The sequence below is a fragment of the Zalophus californianus genome, chromosome 14 (assembly GCF_009762305.2).
Source record: "Zalophus californianus isolate mZalCal1 chromosome 14, mZalCal1.pri.v2, whole genome shotgun sequence".
NCBI lineage: Eukaryota > Metazoa > Chordata > Mammalia > Carnivora > Otariidae > Zalophus > Zalophus californianus.
The window spans coordinates 45,888,107-45,909,564 of NC_045608.1; the positions used below are offsets into that span (position 1 = coordinate 45,888,107).

The window sequence follows — 21,458 nt, forward strand, 5'->3', positions numbered from 1 at the left end:
GATTCTGGTGGCCTTGCTGAGCCCCGCTCGGCTCCCCTCCTGCTTGCGTGGTCCTTCCAGCTGCACATTTAAGATCCATACCTGGAATGCAGGTCTCTTTTCACAGGGCATGTTTATAAAGTGACGTGATTTCAATCATCCTGGACCTCACAGCCCCCTGCAGAGGAGGCATATCCCGAAAGTACTCTCATTGCTCAGAATATGCTTGGAGCTCTGGATGGGTCTGCAACTTCTAGCAGTGTTTACAGCTCTATGAGTTACTGTTCTGCACCATCCCTAGGGGGTGAGCTTGATGCCTGGAATTACTTGAAGTCATTCACACTCATTTACAGTCCAGTCAGTAGGCGGGGCGGGGGGGGGGAGCACTGATTCAAGTAATAGTGTTCAGAGCAAAAATATGTATAAATGCAAAGTTTGCAGACTGGAATGGGTTGGTTATTTGCTTTTTTTTGCGTGACTTTAGTGTTGATTCCCAGAGGGGCTCCAGAAAGTTTTGAGCATAGCAATACCATGGCGTCCTAAGGAGACTACCTTTAAAAAATGCAGTACTTACTGGATGCAAATTTTGGCTATTCCCTTTTTTATTTTTAATATTTGAGAGTGAGAGCATGCGCAAGCAGTGGGGAGGGGCAGAAGGAGAGGGACGAGCAGACTCCCCACTGAGCGCGAAGCCCACTCGGGGCTTGATCCCAGGACCCCAAGATCATGACCTGAGCTGAAAATCAGATGCCTAACCGACTGAGCCACCCAGGTGCCCCTTGGCTATTTCTTTTAAAACTGTCATTAATCACACTTCTGCATTAGAGGTAGGCTTACAGAGCCAGTGATCGCTCAACTAAATCAGAGAAGCCCTGTTTTCCTTCGCAGAAGGGGAGGTTCCTTGTCTCTTCCCTCACTCACCCGGCTCCCTCTCTTTTTCCTTGAATTCTTTATCTTCGGCCTGGAGAGGCTTGCCTTTACATTTTGCTTGTTCTTGCTTAGGTTGTGGGAGCCAGCCCCTGAATGTGGTGCCTCTCTCCAGGCCACACAGCAAGAACACTGCCGAGCCTGAGATGACTTTTGACTAACAAGCACCACATCCTAGAGCCAGAAACTGGAAGACAGTCCTTCCCAAACATGGCTGCATTTTAGAATCCCCTGGCAAGTGTTTAAAACTGACACCCAGGTTGCACCCCATACCAACTGAAACAGAATGTCTGCGGGTGGGGTTCAGGCTGCGGTAGTTTGTCAGAGATCCCCAGGTGATTCTAATCAGCATCCAAGCCCGAGGACCACTGCAAGGAGGGGGATTATCCTTGACAATGTGAGCAGTTACACCTGAGCGTAACCACAGCCAGCTCAGTCTTGCGTCTCTCAGGCAACCTGAGGTGCTAGAAACAGCCCTGGCTGCAAAACCAGTCTCTACAGCCTACTATCCTGGTGACCTTGGCAAGTCACTTAGCCTCCTGTGGGCTTTTCTCTGTGAAATAAGATAATAATAGCAATACCTGTCTGATAGGCTCATGTTAAGGGATGGCAGAGATGATGCATAGAAGTCTTTGTAAATTGTGAAGTGCTGTGTAAATGCCTGATAATACTGGAGATTGTTCTTTTATAGAAAGATGATCGTGTTCCCGGTCCCCTGGCAAGGAGGCTGGGGTGACTGTGGTGGCATTAATCCCTTAATTACCAGCAGTACTCCTGGGAACAGTTTAGGACAAGAATTGATTTCTCTTGTCTAATAAAGGGGGCGGCCAGGAGAGGTGGTCTCTGCCAGCTTTAAAATGAAACCAGCAGCCAGAGCCTAAGAGAACCAACCATTGCCCCGTGATGCCCAGGGAATGCTCCCTGGCTTCCTGTTAGTGGACTGTGAGCTGAGGGGCCTTGTATAGAGGATCATCAGTTGTCCTTCGGCTTCTGAGCCTGCCTTTCATCTGCAGGGTTGCATTTCGTTTATATCAAAGTGGATGAAACAAGGTGGTGCTAACGGGCCCCCAGGAGGGTCAGAGGGATATCCTGTTGGCCAGGGCCTGCGTGCTCGTTTTCGTCAGTGTGATTGTGGTGTCTTGTGTAGTAAACATCGTCGTGGCTCTTTTGAGTACAAACCAAAGCATTTTTTTCCTTGGGCTTGTCCTCCCCAGGGACTTGAAGTTGGATGGAGGGAAGCAATCCACAGGTGCTGTGAGCTTGAAAGAGATTATTGGCCTTGAAGGTGTGGAGCTGGGAGCTGACGGGAAGGTAAGGCTTCCTAGCTTCCAATCGGCAAGTCGCTGCCGACACCACCAGGGTCAGGACTTGGAAGCAGCGTGACAGACCACGACCCTTGCTTATGGTGGAGGAACCAGGTCTGGGGCCAGCCCGTCCCCTCTCCCCTAGCGTGCCCTCAGAAACCCACTGAGCCAGTGAGGAAATAGCAGCATAGTATTTCTCCCCCAGTGCTATTTATGATGGAATGCCGGATACTGACGAGTATCCCACACACCCATGCATGTTCTGGAATCGAGTGGTTTGAGCATGCATTAACCGATGGTGTCAGCAAGCTACATTCCCGCTACTAGAAAGTTTGTTTTGGGGGGGTGGGGGAGGGAGGCTTCCCACGGTCCTGAGAAGCTGAGTCTGTCAGCCTTAGTGAGCACCTAGCAGGAGAGCTGTTACATTCCTCCTTATCTGCAATCCAGTGAGCTGCTGGGTGGAAGTCTGAGGGGTGAAAGTTCAAAGATGAACTTGACCTTTTTGTGCTGGATCCAGGTAATCTTTGTAAACCCTTCAAAAGCCTGTTTATGGAGATGAAGCAAGTATTTGGGGAAGCCATCTCAGGGTAGCTTGCTTCCAGCTGAAGCTGCTGGGGCAGCTAGTGACCTCCCCACCTCCCCTCTGCCAGAACAGCTGGTCACCACTGTGCCCGGACGTCATCAGCCCTGAGCCCACGAGCAGGGGGTATATGGGCCGTGCTTCTCCAAGTAGGTGGAAAGAAAAACACTTGTTCTGTGTCCATTCCTGAAGGTTGAGTGTTCACGCAGGAATGAGGGAGGTGAGCGAGAGACAAGCATCAGAGATCACATCTGCCAACAGAACATGCAGAAGGCCACAGCCCCTTATCAGACACTCTTGGGGCCTGACGTGTTCTGGAATTCTGCACTTGGTGGGGTATAAAGCTCGTGTGGTGTTCAAAAAAAGAGAAAAAGCCAGTGCGGTATGTGCCTCGTGTATTACACAACATCCCAGTGCTTCTGGGATAGTTCTCAAACTACCATATGACACGAATATTCACACAAAGTGCAATAAATTAAAACTATACGTAGCCTCAAATTAGTTGAGTTTAGGTTTTGGCACAAATACCAAAACAAATTTCATCTCAGATCTCATTGGATTTTAGAAGTGCAGATGTAAGAATATGAATGCAAACCTATCATTGCCTGGGAGTAATCCATTTTGTCCGTTTTTGTCTTCTCCTTTTAGACTGTTTCTTACACCCAATTTCTGTTACCCACAAATGCCTTCGGAGCCCGGAGAAATACCATAGACTCCACCTCCTCCTTCTCCCAGTTCCGTAACCTGAGCCACCGCAGCCTCTCCATAGGACGCACAAGCAGCACCCAGGGGAGCCTGGACACAGGTAACCTTGGGCAGGGCCAGGGCCGGGCAGCGCGTGGAGAAGGGTGCCTCGGTGCGCCGTGTGGGCTGGGTCTCCCTGTGTGCAGAGTGGAGGACGGGTGCCTCTGGACGGAGCATGAACCCATCCCACAGGCCACGTGACTTTGGGGCAAGCCCAGTTTCAGACCATACAAGTTCACAGCCAGGCCACAGGGGGGCCTCACCAATGAGATGTTTTAGCCACCAACTCCCAAGCTCCCGCAAGGACAAATGCCAAGGCCATCTGTAGCGTGCAGATAATGGCTGGACCGCCCTCTCCCCCCACTCAGCTCCTTATCTCACCGTGCTTCTTGCCGATATTTTCCCAGTGTTCCAATTGGGATCAGGTGTGAGAACTTTTTGTGATTCTCGTGGCCTGTGAGTGTGAAGGAGGGCTTGCTTGCTTCTAGCTTTGCCTCTACACACCTTTGTAAGACGCGAACAAGGGAGAAAACTCCAGAGAAACTCCAGGTGAAGGGGGAGTTCCTCAGGCCTGTCTGGGTGCTGAGTTCGGAAGCACCGTCCTTCGGTTCCCACCAGCTCTAGCCATTGACAGCTGTCTGCCCTGGCGCCGCTCTGATCTGTGGACGGACACGGTAGCCTGCCTGGAAGCCTTCACACCAGAAACATGCAGCTCACGTGGCAGGACTTGAGTTACTCGTTTGATCTGCAGGTTTAGCAAGTGCGCCTTCTTGGTGCCCCATTTTGTAACCCGAGTGCTCGCTTTATCTTTCATGCTCTGTGAGGTTTTGTGCTCTCCCAGGTCCGGGGGAGTGATACATAGTTTTCTAAAGTGGAAAAACTGTCAGAACGTTAAGTATTTTGTGACCCCCCCCCCCTCGTGCAGGGGATACCCTTCACTGGCATGTAGGGATGTTTCCTGAGGGGCAGAGTGTGCATTGTGACTCTGGGCTCAACGACCTGAGGCCGGCCTTGCTTCAGTCTAACTTTAGTCTTGGCGTTCGCCCTCCTGCTTCTGCTTCAGGGAGTCCGGGGCCCCTATTGATTATTTTGTGTGTGATCCTCAGGTAGCGACCTGGGAGACTTTATGGACTATGACCCAAATCTCCTGGATGACCCCCAGTGGCCTTGTGGCAAGCACAAACGAGTTCTGATCTTTCCTTCGTACATGGTGAGTAGTGGTGGAGAGACAGTCTGCTCACCCCCTCAGCCTCACCCCTGCTGCCCCCTCAGGCATGCTCACCCTAATAGGCGGCTGCTCTCTGGCATCAGGGGGCTGGTTCAAACACTGCGCGGCCTGGGAAGCTTCTGGGGGACTCCCCAGTGTAGGTTGCTCACAGAAGGCCCAGCATAGGCTGGTCCTGGGTTCTTCTGGTCACCTGGCCTGCATACACCACTTTGGTCAGGGACCCTCACCTCTGGGGGGACACACCTGAGCTCCTACATCTGTAGACCCTGCTAGGGGAGGGCCAGGCCCCACAGGTTCAGCTCTGTTTGGAGTTCCCTGGTGACTGTAGGCCTCCACGTGCACTCCAGGCAAACAGTGGGCACTGGGCTCCAGATGACAGAATTCTCTGTCAAGAGAATTCTTGAGAGAGCGAAGGTAGGCCACTCTGGGCGTTAAATGCAAAACCTTTACTTGCCGTTTTTGCTTCATGGACTCTTCCTGTTTTCCCTTTGTGTAATTTTGGTTTCTGCTTTTGGCTGACCACCATTTCCCACCACTTGGTCTGCCGTTTCTCCAGATGCCTGTGGGGCCTGTCTGGGTCCTGTGTACTTTCTTGGGGCAGACTTGCCCCAACTCAGCGGCAGGCGGATCCTGGGCAGCTGTGGGAGAAGGGGAGAGCTGGGCTTGTGGGAAAGCTGCCAGGCCAGGTCTGCCGCACATAGCATCAGGTAGGAGAGCACCAACCCAGAATGCTCCCACCACCTCCCTGACAGGCCCCAAGGGGGCGGGCGCAGCTCAAAACATCCCGCTCCAGTTCCCTTGCTCCTCCACAGCCCATGCCGTTCTCAGCAGCCCCAGCCTTGGGAATGAACAAACGGTCCTTTTTCTCTTCTGGGCTCTTGTGTCTGCAGAGGCCAGAGTGGGACCCCGTTTACTCAGAGGGCCCCTGAACACTCACTCTGAACTGAGAGGTCTCAGCACTGGGGTTCCACCCTCCAGCCTCGCTTTCTTCCCTGAACATTTGGCAAGTAGCTGCCATCAGAGAGACACCAGGCAGAACTCAGGTCCTTCGCAGTTGCTTCCAGCAAAAATCCTATTCTAATACACTATGCTGAGTCAGCATGAATTGCCAAAGGCATTGAGTTTAAAATTGCCCCTGCTTCTCACTCCCCCAACCTTATTTCCCACCTCCTAACACAAAAAGCAGAACCAGAGCCATGTATGTTTTTTTCCCCCCACTCCGAGACCTGTTAAGATTAGTTGTTACTTTTACAGCGCCAGGCCATATTCATGTAAGCTAGCACATAATAAGTGTTTAATAAATGGCTAGAACCACCGCCCTCATGTGAAGGAGGAAGCAACTGAAACGTCATGACTTGTGTAAGAATAGGATTCTTTATGTTGTTCATTGCTTTACTTACTAAGTAATGGTCAGGAAACTGTGGCTTGGGGAGTCAGTGAGGCTGTCACAGTTGACAGGAAGTGGGGGCTGAGGCTGGTGCTCTTCTCACTTGGCCTGGGCCTCCCACATCCCTCAGCAGTCAGTGGCAGAACGGCCGACCTCAGGGGAGGACGTGAGAATGACTGGGCCAACAGTTTAACAGATTTTTAAGTAAGCAAGAGAATAAGAGGGGGCACTATTTTTGACCGACTGGGGTGTGGCAGGGAGCTCTTCTCTGGGCTGGGTTATGTCTGGCGATGACATGGGCCTCTCCTGTAGGCCTGGTGGCAGTTTGGTGCCAGATCTTATTTATTTTTTTCTTTAAGTGATTTCACTGTGAGCCTCAAGGTTCTGGGCCGCAGCTACATGCACGTGCCTGTGCACACAGGCCATTTTCCTCCTTGGGCAGTGTGCTAGATGACTTGCGAAGTCAGCATATATGTCCTCTCCTCTGTGTTTTATGTTCCTAACTGGCTCATTTTTCATTTTCCCAGCTTGCATCTGCAGCCCCTGCTTCCTGTAATAGTATGTGTTTTAGAGAATGAAATGGCTCGTGAACTGCATTTTCTGGTCAGTTCCGTAAGATGTACATCTCCTCTTCTGGCCGCAGAGATTTGTACTTTGATCAGATATGGGACAGCCACTTTTCAGCATTCTCCTCTGTCACTGCCATGCATGTCTTGTATTACAGAGAGCCTCAGACTGGCTCCCAGGAGACTTCTCTAGAAGCAGGCAGGGATTATGGGGCTGTTTCACATGCAAACTTGCACAAGTATGCATGGGGGTTTTGGTTTTGGTTGGTTTGCTTGAAGATACAGGATTTGTCTACTAAGCCAGTACTGACTGAGGCCCTACTGTGTGCCAGGCCAGATGCTTCCTTATATAGTGGAGAACAAACTGGCCACAATCCCCATTTTCCTCAGCCTTACAGCAGGTGGGGAAGTCAGACGGTGAGCAAGCAGACAAGTCACTGCGGTCATGAGGAGGGTGAAGAAAAGTGGTAGGAGATGATGGGGGTGGGGTGGGGGGGTGAAGGTGGGAGGTCTACCTCCAGGAAGGTTCCCCTGAAGAAATGGCATTGAAGGTGAGTGTGAGGGGTAAGAAGGAGCAGCCATTCCAGGCCTTGGTGGGAAAGGCCCATGTGCAAGACCCTGTCTTGTCAAGGGGGGGGGTGAAAGAGGAAGAGTGTATCAAATCAGTATTTTTAACAATGACAGTCACTGTCCTTCCCTCTACACACGTGCACCCACATGCATACACACACACACACAAGTGGAGAAGGCAAGCCCAGAGAATGATGATCCTGACAGATTTTCCATACTTACTCGACCCCAGGCACACGGAGCTGTGCTTGTAATAGGCACTGACTACCAGGGTAAACAGAGCTACACGGTTACTTGACCCAGGCTGTTGAAAACCTTCTTTGAGGGTCTGGGGCCCATCTTGGCCTGTGGGTGGGTGGGAGGCACTCTGCCTGGACAAACTCACCCAGCTTAGAGGAACCCTCATCATTGGCAGGGCACTCCCTGCAGGTGGATGTCAGACCTGTGCGAAGCCTGTGAGGCCCCGACTCCTCTGTCCCCTCCCCCAGGTCTTCCTGTCAGTGGCCTTTGCTGGAAGGCTGGGCAAGGGTGCGGCCAGGTGCCAGGCTGACTGTATACGCAGCACTGCCCACCGCCCTTCATATTGGCCCTCGAGGCCTGTGGGGTCCTAGTGCCTAAGCCTATGCCTGCCTCCCTTAGGTCGCCAGCGCAGTTCAGGGGAGGCCAGCCCAGTGGAGGCCTCAAGCCTGAGAACCAGGGGCTGTTGTTCTGAGAACCAGGGGCTGTGGCATTTCAGGGTTTGAGATGTTCATGCGGCCTCTGCAGAATCAAGCAACCCAGAAAGTGATGCGCTAAACCTTTCGCCCCATTGCATCCCCCAGCCACCATTTACTTGTTTTCTCTTTTCATGTTAAGTTGTAATTTATGTATGATCAAACGCACACATTTTAAGTGTATAGTTCCATGAATTTTGTCACCTCTGCTTCAATCAAGATAGAACATTTCTTTCCGCATGGAAAGTTCCCTCCTGTCCATACTGTTCTGACTTTGTCACCATAAACTAGTTATTCTAGCGCTTTATATAAGTGGAATCATATACTATGTGCTTTTTATTTTTTATTTTTTTTGGTCCTTCTTCCTTCATAGAATAGGTGAGATTCACTCATGTTGCACATATCAGTAGTTTGGGTTTTTTTAAATTGCCGAGTAGGGTTCCCTTGTAAGGACATACCCCAATTTATTTATCTCCACTCCTATTGATGGACATTTGGGTGGTTTCCTGGGTAGGGATACCATGAATATTGCTGCCATGGGCATTCTTACACAAATGTTGCATGGACATATATTTTCATTTCTCCTGGGTAAATACCCAGGAGCGGGCTTTTGGGTCCTAGTGTAGCTGATGTTAACCTGCCAGGATGTGGTTGGATGTGTATTTTCATTCATGTGTGTTCTAAGTACGAGATAAAAAGGCCACTCGTGGCCACAGTTTCCATGCCTTCAAAAGTGGGAGAGTTCCAGAGGCAGACATTTCCCTGAGGCCTAGAAGGAAGCCTGTCATGTACAAAGTTTGTGGCAGCCGTTTATAGAGCTGGCCTTGCATTTAGAGTGACACTGGTTTTTAACTTTCACCTGTGTAAGTCACTCCCACGATTAGCCGCTGTGGAAGGGCAAAGGGGAAACTTTGAAGTAAAAAAAAAAAAAACTCGTGGGGCAAGTCTAGAAACCCAAGTCGCAGCTGCCCCTGTGGTTTTGGCCCTGAATCTTCTAGACGGTGACCACAGAGTAGGAAAGTATGTTGAGCCTCCTGGCTACATGCAGGTTCTTATAGGGCCTTAGCTTAATAATGGTGTTTCTCAGTGTGGTGAGGGTGGGCTCGAGGCCTCGAGTGAGAACCGGGTGCTTCCTGCTCTGTGCGCCGCCTGCCTTGTAATTAAAGTTTTGCCAGAAAGTGGTTGTTTATCATTAGAACCTGGCAGCTGAAGTCAGTAGTGGTTTTGTTTTTTCTTCCTTTTCTGGGTGTGGTGAGCAATTAAGAGGAGAAAGTAAGCAAAAGAGCTGACTGAGATAATGCCAACAAAGTTAACATTATTTGAATGTGTATCTGGTCCCTTTTCCTGTCTCAGGAAGAAATCCCTCTCAAACTGTTTTGACATCAGAAGGAAAACCGACTAATAACCTTTATGATATCTATAGGTATATAAATCTCGAGAGGACATCTCTTGGATTGATCTTCTTGATAAAGTGCCTATTCACTACTCCTAGAAAAACTCCTCCTTCCTACCCCCAGACCTCCCCAGTGTTGTGGGAATATGTCTTAGAACTTTTTCGGCACAGTATGAGATGGCTGAGCGGTGGGAAATTTAAGACTCAATAAAAGGAAGGCTAAGTCAACTTTCTGTGTGGCAGGCAGTTGGGCTCTGGTTTTCCTCACCGTATTTCTTTTCCACTGAAAGCCATCTTGATGACATAGGTACTTACCTGTCTGCAGGGTGGGCTTACAGAGAAGCTAAAGCAGCTTGAGCCCCAGGGGATCGTCCCTTGTAAGGCTCCTTCCAGGGCCCTCAGGTTTCAAGGTGCTTGAAGCTCATTCAGTTTAGGCAAAGTAGTAAGTCATTACAATAACACCATTGCTAGGCCTCTCCTGAGACTTGGAAGGGCTTTAGAGCTTCCCCAGCTCTACGGTAAATCTGCCAGGCACCTGCATAGGAGCTGAGCAGTGGGATCTCAGGCCCACCAGCTTTTGGTGCACGTGTTAAAATAAAATGCCTTCTTAAATGCCCTATTGCATTGTGGTGGGTTTGTTTTCTGGCTTTAGGGTTTTTTTGGGTTGTGTGTATGTGACAGCTTTATTGGATATAATTCACATAGCATACAGTTGACTTTATTTTAAAGTGTATAGGGGCGCTTTGGCTGGCTCAGTTGGTGGAGCATGCTACTCTTGGTCCAGGGGTTGAGTTCAAGCCCCACATTAGGCATAGCGCCCACTAAAAATAGAAAATAAGTGTATAATTAAGTGGTTTTTAGAACATTCACAAAGTTGTGCAGCCATCACCATAATTAATTTCAGGGCGTTTTCATCATCCCCAGAAGAAGCTCCTGTACCCTTGGCCCTCCACCCCTAAGCCCTCGGCAACCACGAATCTTCCTGTCTCTGTAGACTTGCCTGTTCTGGACACTTCATAAAAATGGAATCATACACTGTGTGGTCTTTTGTGTCTGGCTTTTACTTAGATAATGTTTTCAGGGTTCATCCATGTTGTAGTGTGTATCAATATTGTGGTTTTCTTCTCATCTTTTCTTAAGAATACAAAATGAAATATTAGCTTTACATTTTACGCAAGATGCTGTAGCATCTGCTTCCTTTCTATGTGTTTGTCTCAGATTTTCAGTGACCATTTTGTGGTCTTAACATGGTACCCCGTGCACAGTTCATCAGCTCCTGCTCTGAGGCAACCAATTAAGAAGCATGTATTTAGAAGTGCATCCAAATAGTGTGTGTGTGTGTGTGTGTGTGAGAGTGAACTCAGGGCCACACCCACCCAGAGTCCTCTCAAGTGAGTGAAGACACTAGTCTAGAAGTTTCTGTAGTACCACATAAGTATTTGACAAATACCTGAAACTGTGGGCCTGCTTTGCACCTCCTGGTAAATCCACACTAGCAGTGTAAACCTGAAGCAAAAGCAGTTTTTCCTGTGTTTCTCTCCTTGATTTGCGAACGATTTCATTTTAGTGAGGGAAACTGAAGAGCTGCCCCCCTCAGGGCTAGGACGGGAGAGTAAATCCAGGGTTATGGATTTGGAATCCGATGGGTAGAAATAGCAACAAATGCTGCCCCAGGCTATGAAGGCCTTCCACTCGTTCCCACAGTTTTCCTTGTGATTTACTTGTTCTCTTACTGAAAGGGGAAAATGCCGAGAAGAGCCGAAATGCCCAGCTGTTCGTGGTTAGATGGATGGAGGGAGGGCCGCCGCTCTGCTTAACGACCTGAGTGAGAACGGAACATCTGCGTTCCAGTGCCCGGCTGAGCTTGGGGGGCCGGGACGGTCAGGCAGGAGGACCCCGGCCATGCGGGGGCTGTGTAGGGGGCCGTTGGGGGCTGGAAGGAGCTGCAGGGAGCACTGCCTGATAGCCCTCCTTCCTTTGGAATGTTCTGCCCCAGGAGCTCCTCTGACCCAGAGGGAAACTGTAGCTGAGTCTAGAGCAAGTGCACATCTGTTCTGAGCTGCTCATAAGAACTCCCGGGGAGATGTGCAGGGCCGGAGGGTAGGGAAGACAGGAGGGACTTACCAGGCCCCAAAGTGGAAGCACCTTTTATATTGTTTTCAGTTGAAACCAATCCAGCAGCCTGTCAGCTCTGAGCCCCTCTTTGTTCTCCAGCATTGTTATTGGGGAATAGGTACCCCCACACACACCTGCTGCCTCAGCTCCCTGACTCACCTGCCCCCCCCCCCGTCTCCCACTGCGTCCAGCGCCCCCTGAGGCGCCCCCCTGCACAGCATTGTGGCCGGTGCTGTGAGCCCGGGGAGGCCCCAGGTCCCTTCCTTCCCTCCTCTCCTAAGTTAGTCTTTGTTCTTGAAAAAGCCAAAGATCTCTCAATGTGTCCATATGGTAGACTCTTCCAGATAGATAGCTAAGTTCTGGCCTTCCCCTCTTTTCCTGGTGTCTTGGAAGGTAGCTGAGGTGTCAGCCTCACAGCGGGCCTTCGTGACGCTGCCTCCCCTCCCCAGCGGGCTGGGCCCCTTTCTGAATCGCGCCTCTGCGTTTTGGGTGGTCTCCTCCCAGCTGACCTTCCTCTCTCCCCTTTCATGCAGCTGCGTACACAGCTTCCTTGCAGGCAGGCCACCGCACGAACGTGCACTCAGGCTACCTTTCATCCCAAGAGTGGAATGGCCCCCTCTGCAAAATTGCAAGCACCACCGGACTGGAGCTCTCCATGTGCCACGCAGCCTGGCCCAGCTGTCGGCCTCTGCCCTGGGCCCTACATCTGGCAAATCCCACGGCCTGGAATTAGGTGGCATTGGAAACAGTGGTCACTCCGTCTGTCCCAGGCCGTCCCAGGCCAGGAAGGAACCACAGCCTGTTTATTAGCTCTTTGATTCATAGTAACGTGCACGGGCAAAACCTGGGCATTATGAGTCTCTATACAGTTAGACTTGAAGGGGAGCCTGGTGCATAGCAGTGGCCTCACTTTTAGTTCATTTTTCTCTCAAACCAGAAGGGCTGAGTAACTGGGGGCCCGTTGTAACCCCATGCGTGCAGCTTAGCCTCTGGTACTGCCCCCTCGGCTCACCTCTGTCGCTGGAAAGAGGGTAGCCGCCTTCCGGGTGGTCGAGAGGTCCTGCCTCTCAAGAGGTCATAAGGCACCCTCAAGACAGGACCACGCAGGAGAATCGTGGCTGCTTCTGTTCTGGAGAGCGGTTCTCAATAGGAACTGGAGCGGAGGATAGCAAGGAACGTCATCCCCTCTGGGAACTGCCTGACCCGGCAGCCGTGGGCTCGGGGTCATTCATCCAGTACCCAGAGTCTGGGCTGTGCGGGGTCAGCAGGGAGCAGACAGTCGCTTTGGGGGCTGCCCACTCAGCTGCCCTGGTTGTGGGCCCCAACCTGCTGAGTTTTAAGTCAGATCTGAAACAGACCCACAAATCTGTCGACATGCAGCAGATGATGGAGAAGCCAGATGAAGAACCTGAAGCAGGACACTGAGCAGTTTCACTAGGCCCCCCAGCTACTGGGCAGTGGAACTGGGGTCCGACCCAGGGGTTATGGCTCCAGAGTTTGTGATCTTCCCCCACAGAGCCGCAGTTCAGAGAAGCAGAGACTATAGCAAGACTGAAGATGGAGCCGTCCCAGCAAGCAAGGGAGGTGGAGAAAGAAAAAACTAGAAGGGCTCCCACACAGCGAGGCCAAGGCCAAGAGCACCTGCTGCCTGGGTCAGAGCCACGGCCAGTGGGGCAGCTGTGTCCAGCCTGGGAAGAGCAGCTGGAGTGAGCCCCGCAAGGCTGTGTAGCAGCACCCTTACGATCAAGCACCGCTGCACTGGGTTGAACGGTTGAGATCCTAACCCCTACGACCTCAGACTGTGACCCTTATTTGGAACTAGGCTGTTTGCAGATATAAACTAGTTAAGCTGGGGTTATACTGGAGTAAGGCGGGCCTAACCCAGTATGACTTGATGTCGTTATAAACAGAGAGGCAGAGAGAAGACAGCCATGTGAGCAGACACGTGGGGAGCATACCGGGTGAGGATTGGCAGAGACTACAGGGATGCATCCACAAGCCAGGGGGTGCCTGGGACTACCAGAAGCTAGGAACAAGCAAGGAAGGATTCTAGCCATAGTTTGAGAGAGAATGGAACCCATCTGGCACCTTGATCTGAGACTCGTAGCCTCCAGAACCGGGAGACTGTTGTTTAAGCCGCACAGCCTGTGGTACTGGGTGATGGCAGCACAGGAAACTGATGCAAACACTGTTGGGTTCTCTACCTGCCTAAGGTGCTCAGACTGGCATCCCCAGTCCACCACCATTCTCCTGCTGTCTTGCGTCGTGGAGGCCTTTCACTGCCCCAGAAGCCAGCCTACCCCACCGCCATCGATGTCAGCAGATAGACTGAAGTAATGGCATCACTGGGCCCGTGCCTTGGGGATGGTGGCTGCAACCTCCAATAGTCCGTATTCTCCTCTCCTTCCCTGGATGCCTTTGGACTTCTCAGAGCAGCCAGCCTAGAAAGGCCAGGCCCAGCTCTCCCATATCCAATCTCTGCCACACTGTCCTGAAGGCTGCCAGCCACATGGGGGTCAGGAAATGGGGCTTGACAGAGATGGAGGTTTGCAAAGATCCCCCACCCCTAAATGTACCATACCTACTTTAGAAAAGACCCACAGAGTAGCCCAGTGACAGCCAGATAAAGAAGTAGAGGGTTAGGCTGCCAGCAGGCTTCCCACTCCACGCCGGGAACAGTGGCAAGGACATGGCCTTAAGGCTGGAAACTCCACACAGGGAGGATGACAGAATGCTGCTTCTGTACCTCTGGACAGCAGAGCTGGATTCAGAGGAATTCTGTCACCTAGAAGATGGCTTCTAGGTGACTGAAGGGCTTGGCTCTCCCTGCAGCTGCTGTGTGCTGCCCACACTGGGAGCCAGGCATTGGGCCCAGGGACTCTGTGTTGGCTCACTGGCCCGCCATCTGCCCCCCTCTCCAGGACCAGCCTGGAAGTAAATGTACGTGTCCATTTCTGCTCTCAGGAAAAGTAGGCCTTGGGCTCTGTACCCCAAGAGCAAGGACGGGGTTACTTGTGAAAACGGTCTCTCCTGCAAGGCCTGGGCTCAGGGCTGCAAGCTGAGCTGGGTTGTTGGTGTTTGTGAGGTCCTTCTGAGATGGAAAGAACAGCAGAAAGAAGCCCAGCTTCTGCTTCAGCGGTACCTTCTTGTGCTGGTGCGTGGGACAGGAGGAACCAGAATGGTATTTGGAATCCTAGCTGCAAAGGAATCTGGACGTACAGCAGGGCGCATCCTGGGAGAGGGCCGGCTCTCCAGACCATAGCATGTAGTGAAGGTGAATCACTGGAAGAGTGATCTGGCCGCTGGGGCTTTAGGGAAGATGATCCCGTAGAAGCAGCTCCAGGCCAAGCCGTGGCTGGGTGCTAGCCAGACAAGGAGACTCTGCTGGGTGTGCAAGTCACCCGGGCAACGTGACTGTGGGGATGGATCCCAGACCCCCTCCGCCCCCCCGCCACCCTCACACGCTGACTCAGCGCGACTGGAGCAGAGCCCAGCCCTCTGCCATCTCCTGTCTCTGTGCTCTTGATAGACTGATAGACTTCTCCAGTGTCCTTTAGGTACGTGGTGTTCTCTCTGTCGGCGCTTCGGGAGAAACCTGTGAAGCAGCCGCGCCAGGTGTTTTTCCTCATTCAGGGAAGCAGAGGCGAGGCCTCAGGAGGCTGAACCTCTTTCTCAGGGCTGCCACCTTGCTGGAGGCAGAGCTGCCCACCATCAGCTGGCCCTTCCTACCTGCCGGCAGTCTCGAGCTGGCTCCCCTGCTCCTTTTAGCCCGATTAAGAGTGGAAACGCAGGAAGGCAGTGCAGGTGGTGAGCTGGGAGCCCCGGCTTCCGGGGCTGGCCCTGCCCCTTCCCCCCTCTGAGCCTCTGCGTCCACGTCCGGGAGACGAGGTGGCTGGCTCGCAGCTGCAGGCCGCTTCTCTGTGTGTGTATCTGCGTACAGGGCAGAGCAGAGCTGCTGTGGCTGCCACAGGGAAGGATCCAGACCACCCCTTTCCGCTCTGGGATATCCTTGTTTGGAGCTCACCGGGCTTCAGTCCCCAGCAAAGGCCTGTGAGTCTGCTCGAGACTTGCATCCACCAAGGATGAGCAGGAGAGTCTGTCCCTGAGAGTTCGGGGTGCCTGGTGTGGGGTAGAAGAGGGAGGGAGGGCTGGGTATTTTGGGAACAGAAGAATTGGCTGATTGGACAGTGGGCCCAGCTTGAGGTAACCGTGTTAGAGGTAGTTCCCCATTCTGCTGCCGCTTTCCTAAATGACAAATCGTACATCCTGTTCAGCCCCGTCTGCCAGGGATGATAAACGCATCTTGGAGGGCTGCCACAGGGGAAGCGCCCACTCTGCGAGACAGTAAGTGCCTCCGTGAAGTCCCATGCCCCACTCCTCTTGCCGCCCAGCACAACATCACTGCACACAAGTGTGTGCATGCTCGTGTTTGCACACTGGGGCCACGGAGCCACTCCCTAGCTCCTTGCCAGCACATCACAGGTGCATGCACAGGGCGGCTCCCAGAACGGCTGTGTCCTGGGCCAGCTGAGGGAGAGCCTTCTGGATCGGGCCAGAAAGACATGGCGCCATGGAAGAACTCTTGGCATCGCACCAAGTCTGCTTCCACCCAGAATTTGAGAAGGTTCTGAACAAGTGTGGTAGAACCGTTTTGAGTTCATCTTGCCATGGTTTCGCTTTTACTCGCCAAAGCTGCTGTTACAAAGGTGCTGTTTAGATCAGTGTGAATCGGGACATGCTGGCTGTGTCTCCTCTCGGTTATTAATGGACACCGGAGGCCTCCCACGAGCCAGTTCTAAAATCCTGTCCGGTCAAGCGTCTTCTGAACGGAGGTGTTTACAGCTAGCCACCCGCTGGTGTAGAGCCATGGAGGAACGTGATGATGTGTCCCTCGGGAGAGGCCAGGCCGCAGAAGCCGTCCCCAGGAACGGGACTTCTGGGTAAAATCCGTACCTGCTCCTTTCGTGGGCTCTGCCTGGCGAAGGTTATTGCCAGCAGCCAGCCAGAGAGGCATCAGGCATTGTTGCTGCCCTTCGAGAGCAGAATCCCGAGGAGGGGGAGTGAGGCCAACCTGGTGAGACCCAGCCAGAGACTGTGTTTCATTCAGAGTTAATACCGTACAGCACAAATGAGCCAGGAAGACCTGGCGCCTCAGAAGGGGCTCGAAGGAACCAGTCTTTAAAGATGGATGGGATTAGAAAGGGGGAGGGGAGGAGCGCCTGACTGGCACAGTCTGGAGAGCACGCAGCTCTTGATCTCAGGGTTGTGAGTTCAAGCCCCACATTGGGCTAAGAGCCTGCCGAAAAAAAGAAGGGGAGGTGAAGAGAAAGAAACGGAAGGTTTAAAAGACTGTTACTAGTAGCTGACATCATGTACACGCAATGGAAGGTTACCCAGCCTTAAAAAGGAAGGGAATTCTGACCTGAGATGCACTGTGGTTGAACCTGGAGCACATGATGCTGAGGGAGACAGGCCAGCCACGAAAGGACAAACACTGTTATGATTCCACTTGTACGAGGGGCCTAGAGAAGTCAGGTTCAGAGACAGCAGAATGGCGGTTGCCAGTGGGAGCTGGGGTGGGGGTGGGGGAACAGGGAGTTGTTGAAGGGGGGACAGAATTTTGGTTTTGCAAGATGATGAAAGTTCCGGAGATGGGTGGTGTGATGGCCACACACCAGCATGAATGTACTTAATGCCACCACACCGCGTACTTTAAAATGGTTGAAACGGTAAGTTTTATGTGATGTATATTTTCCCACAACGAAAAAATAGCTAACGTTTATCGAGTGCTTGCTGTATGCCAAGCGCAGCACCGAGCCCTTGACTTCCCCTGTAGTTCTTATAATAGCCATGTGAAGTAGGCACTGTTAGCTGTTTTCGTCTTACAGATGTGGAACCTGATGTTTCGGGTAGTTAGATAAATGTCCCACCGCCGGACGACTAGCGATGGTCAAGTGTGGCTTGAAGCCTCACGTGTGCGGGTCTACCGGCCGTGCCCTAAACGCTGCTAAGTAACAGGCTGAGGCCCAGGAACTGAAAGAGGGGCTCCCTCCCTGCCAGACACTGATTGCTGGCTGTGTGGAGGCCACTGCTTTCCAAAGTCGCCTGCTGGAGCAGGGATTTGTGTCCCAGACACCGTGTCCCTGCAGGTGCTCGGGCTCAGGGGGGCCCTTGTCGTGCCTCTCCTGCGGGCTTCCTCACCGCTTGGTGCTGTCAGAAGTGGCATAAGTTGGCCATAATGTGCACATAATTGTTACCCATGACCCTTATTTTATTTATTTATTTATTTTTTAAGACTTAGCACACGCACAAGTAGGGGGAGCAGCAGAGGGAGAAGCAGGCTCCCCGCTGAGCAGGGAGCCCGGCTCAGATCATGATCTCAAGGTCCTGGGATCAAGCCCCATGTGAGGCTCCCTACTCAGTGGGGAGTCTGCTTCTCCCTCTCCCTCTGCCCTCCCCTCCCCACTGGGGCTGTCTCTCTCTTTCAAATAAATAAAATCTTTAAAAAAATTTTTAAAAGAGTGACCTGAGTTGCCCGACCTGTTACAGACCACAGTAATCGACTACGTGAAGCCCTCAGATCTCAAGAAGGACATGAATGAGACCTTCAAGGAGAAGTTTCCTCACATTAAGTTAACACTCAGCAAAATAAGGAGGTACGTGAGGCTCGACATCCACTTGAACTCTCCATTCAAGCCCTCTCCTGGCATGCATGAATAACCTCACGCTTTGTATGCTGGTTCCTCGTGTAGTTTGGGGAAGTAAAACACAGGTGCGTGCGGCAAGGAGCGGCTCACCCGGTGTTGGCTGACTCCTGCCTCCGTGAGTGAGAGCCAAGAGAAGCAGGGCAGAAGGCAGAGCTCTTGACACGAGTTGACATGGATGTGAGGGGAGTTTCCTTAAGTGAAAGAATCAGTATTTCCTACTGTCTGAGGCTTAGCAGTTCAGTCAGGGTTATGTTACAGAAAACTCAATAGGAAACATTCAGTTCCCTGCTTTCTCAAATGTAGACAAAACAGAAAAGAGTTGGTTTGATGGCATTTGAGATAATTCTTCGCCCACAGTCGTCCACCCGAGATTTGACAGCCAAAGCAAAGTCAGGCCCATGTTTCCCCTGCAGCTGATTGGATTGACTTTGTGGTGACCCACATCTGCCGGGTCGGAGAGGAGCTGCCTGGGGTTGCGTCTATCAGGACAGACGCTCAGTGCACATAGTGACGGAAGCTAGACTATATGCCAGCACAGCGTGGGAGTATGTGCCAATACTTACATGCTGTGTAGCCCAATACTGATTTGATTCTGGCATGTTCCAAGCCAGATGTGAGAAAAATGAAGTAGTCACACTTTGTCCGTTTGCTGGGTAGCATTCCTCAGTACCCTGGCTGTTGTGCTGTCCTAATCCCTCTTCGTCATAGTGTTTGAACATGGCAGATCCTCAGTAGAGTTGATACCAAGGACCTAGTTTATTTCTCTAGGTGTCTGTCTGGAATGATCATAGTTCCCCTCATAGTTTCCCTTTGGACAGCTCTACACCTAGTTTCCAGAGACCCTCAGACACCACCTGGGTTCAGTGTGGCCTTCTGTGTCCCTTGTTGATGTGGTCTACAGTTCCACCAAGAGAAAAGAGCCCCAGCAGCTTAAGTCTGTTACCCACGTAGAATGGAAATTTCTTACGCCTCAGGATTTAGTCCCATTCCATGTCACCCTTCTGGGAATGAGAAAAAGGAAATGCTTTCAGGACGGACTAGTCTTTCTCTTTGGAGTCCTGAAACTGCCAAGTTCTGATAATGTTCCTTCCTGTCTTTCTCTAGTCTGAAGCGAGAGATGCGGAAGCTTGCCCAGGAGGACTGTGGCTTCGAGGAGCCCACAGTGGCCATGGCCTTTGTCTATTTTGAGAAGCTCGCTCTCAAGGGAAAGCTAAACAAACAGAACCGGAAGCTTTGTGCTGGAGCATGTGTACTATTAGCAGCCAAAATCGGAAGTGACCTGAAAAAGCACGAAGTGAAGCATTTAATTGACGTGAGTGACCTGAGTCCTGTTGGCTGAGGGAGCACATGGGAAGAACCTGGGTGGTGATCCTACCCGGCAGAATTCTGATTGTTAGTAGCCACGGAGAGACCGGGGCTGTGAGGTCATCCTGCAGTGGAGGTCGGGCCCCCCACAGCTCAGGCTGTCCTGGAACAGAGGGATGGTCCACTTTGACAAGACCGAAGATCCCCAGTATTGGGTCTGGCCATAAAAATCCATTTCCAGACACCATGAGGGGTGAAATTATTCTCAAACCACAGAAGCCACTGTCACGGGAAGGGGACTTGGGGGCAGTGTGACCACAGAGCGTCCGTCAGACACTTTGGCTCAACAGACCTTGGCTTCCTGTGGCCTTAGTTGCCTCTTCTTTGAGGAAGGGCATGGGTTTGATTGAGGGGTCCCTCCTCCTTTTAAAGGAGAGCCCCCTCAAAGCAAGGAAACCCCAATCTTGGGTGGCTATGTGAATGCCTGTTTTAAAATAGTGTTTTCATAGAAAATTTGAGAAACAGTAAAACCAACAGATCAGAAGACCGTTGCCATTGAAAAGATAGCTTCTTATCACAGTTCCCAAGAGAAGTGGCTTAGCTCGGTCTGCCATAGCAAAATCCCATAGACGGGGCGGCTTAAACCAGACACTTTCTTCTCACGGTTCTGGAGGCCAGGGAGTCCCAAGATCAAGGTGACAGCGACAGGTCCTGGTGAGCACGCCCTCCTTGGCTTGTGACGGCCTCCCTTTCACTATGTCCCCACATGGCAGGGCAAGTGAACAAGCAGGCTCTCTGCTCTCTTCTTACAAGGGCACTAATCACATCCTGAGGACTGCACTCATCAGCTCCTCAACCTCCTGAAGCCCCCCACTTAATATCAGCACGTTGGAGGATAGGGTGTCCACATATGAATTGGGGCGGGGGGGGGCGGGAAACACCGTACTGTGGTTGGTCAGGAGGCAGAAGGAGAAGGGGGAACTGTGGGCAGGAAGGAACAGTCAGGGTACGCAGGCTTCGGACTGGCTAGCTAGAGTCATTTGAGTGGACTCTGGGGCAGTTGCGCTGTCCCTACTTGTCTCCCTGGCCCTGGGTGCTGAGGGCAAGTGGAGTGTGAGAGGCAGATGGGGGAGATGGTGGAGGTGTGGGCCTCAGATTGGCTGGTTTGCACATTAAAGGTGTGCACCCTCTCTGGGAACTGGCTAGTTGTGCACCCTCTCTAGGAACTGGCTAACCCTACCTAAAAGGGGCTGAGCCTCCAGGGTCAGCGAGGCCCCAGACTGCAAAGCTCAGAATCCAGCAACTACAAGTCGTGGCTACAACAATGCCCTGTGTGTCTGGTTGTGCGGCTGGCTCAGCGGCAAAGGAGAAAAAGCAGAAAGGGAGCTGTTGGAGGTACTTCCCACATAAGAAAGAGTATTCTTTTTTGCTTTAACTTACCGTTTTTATTAAGTGTACAGTTCAGTGGTATCAAGCACACTCATACTCTTGTGTGGCCGTCACCACCATCCATCTCCAGAACTTTTTCTTCTGGCAGAACTGAAACTCTGTCCCCATTAAGCACTGACTCCCCCTCCCCTCCCAGGCCTTGGCCACCACCGTTCTGCTTTCTGTCTCTGAACCTGACTCGAGCGATCTCGCGTAAGTGGAATCCCATACTATTTGTCTTTTGTGACGGGCTTATTTCTCTTAGCATTAGGTTTTCAGGATCCATCCATGTTGTAACAGGTGTCAGAATTTCCTTCCTTTTTAAGGCTGAATAATACCTCACTGGCTGTATATCCCACAGTTTGCTTATCCATTCATCCATAGATGGGAGAAAGTGTTAAGTCAGTGCTTTACTGCTTCTAAGAAATGGCGCATAATTGTCTAACTTGTATATACTTTTAGGAACATGGAAGGGATCTTTGGTTACCAAATCAGAGCTGAGAATCAACAGA

General features: G+C 51.8%; 1 protein-coding gene across 5 annotated transcripts in view; it reads left to right on the forward strand.

Moving 5' to 3' along the window:
• Nucleotides 1-21,458, forward strand: part of CABLES1 (Cdk5 and Abl enzyme substrate 1) — a 112,131-nt gene that overhangs the window by 86,868 nt on the left and 3,805 nt on the right. For 4 of the 5 annotated variants that reach the window (XM_027576365.2, XM_027576364.2, XM_027576366.2 and 1 more), the window contains 5 exons: nucleotides 2,121-2,217; nucleotides 3,439-3,595; nucleotides 4,641-4,744; nucleotides 18,056-18,162; nucleotides 19,318-19,525. In XM_027576365.2, the coding sequence (XP_027432166.2) occupies nucleotides 2,121-2,217; nucleotides 3,439-3,595; nucleotides 4,641-4,744; nucleotides 18,056-18,162; nucleotides 19,318-19,525 (673 nt within the window). The remainder of the gene's footprint in view (nucleotides 1-2,120; nucleotides 2,218-3,438; nucleotides 3,596-4,640; nucleotides 4,745-18,055; nucleotides 18,163-19,317; nucleotides 19,526-21,458) is intronic. The other variant, XR_003516936.2, reaches the window with a different exon arrangement.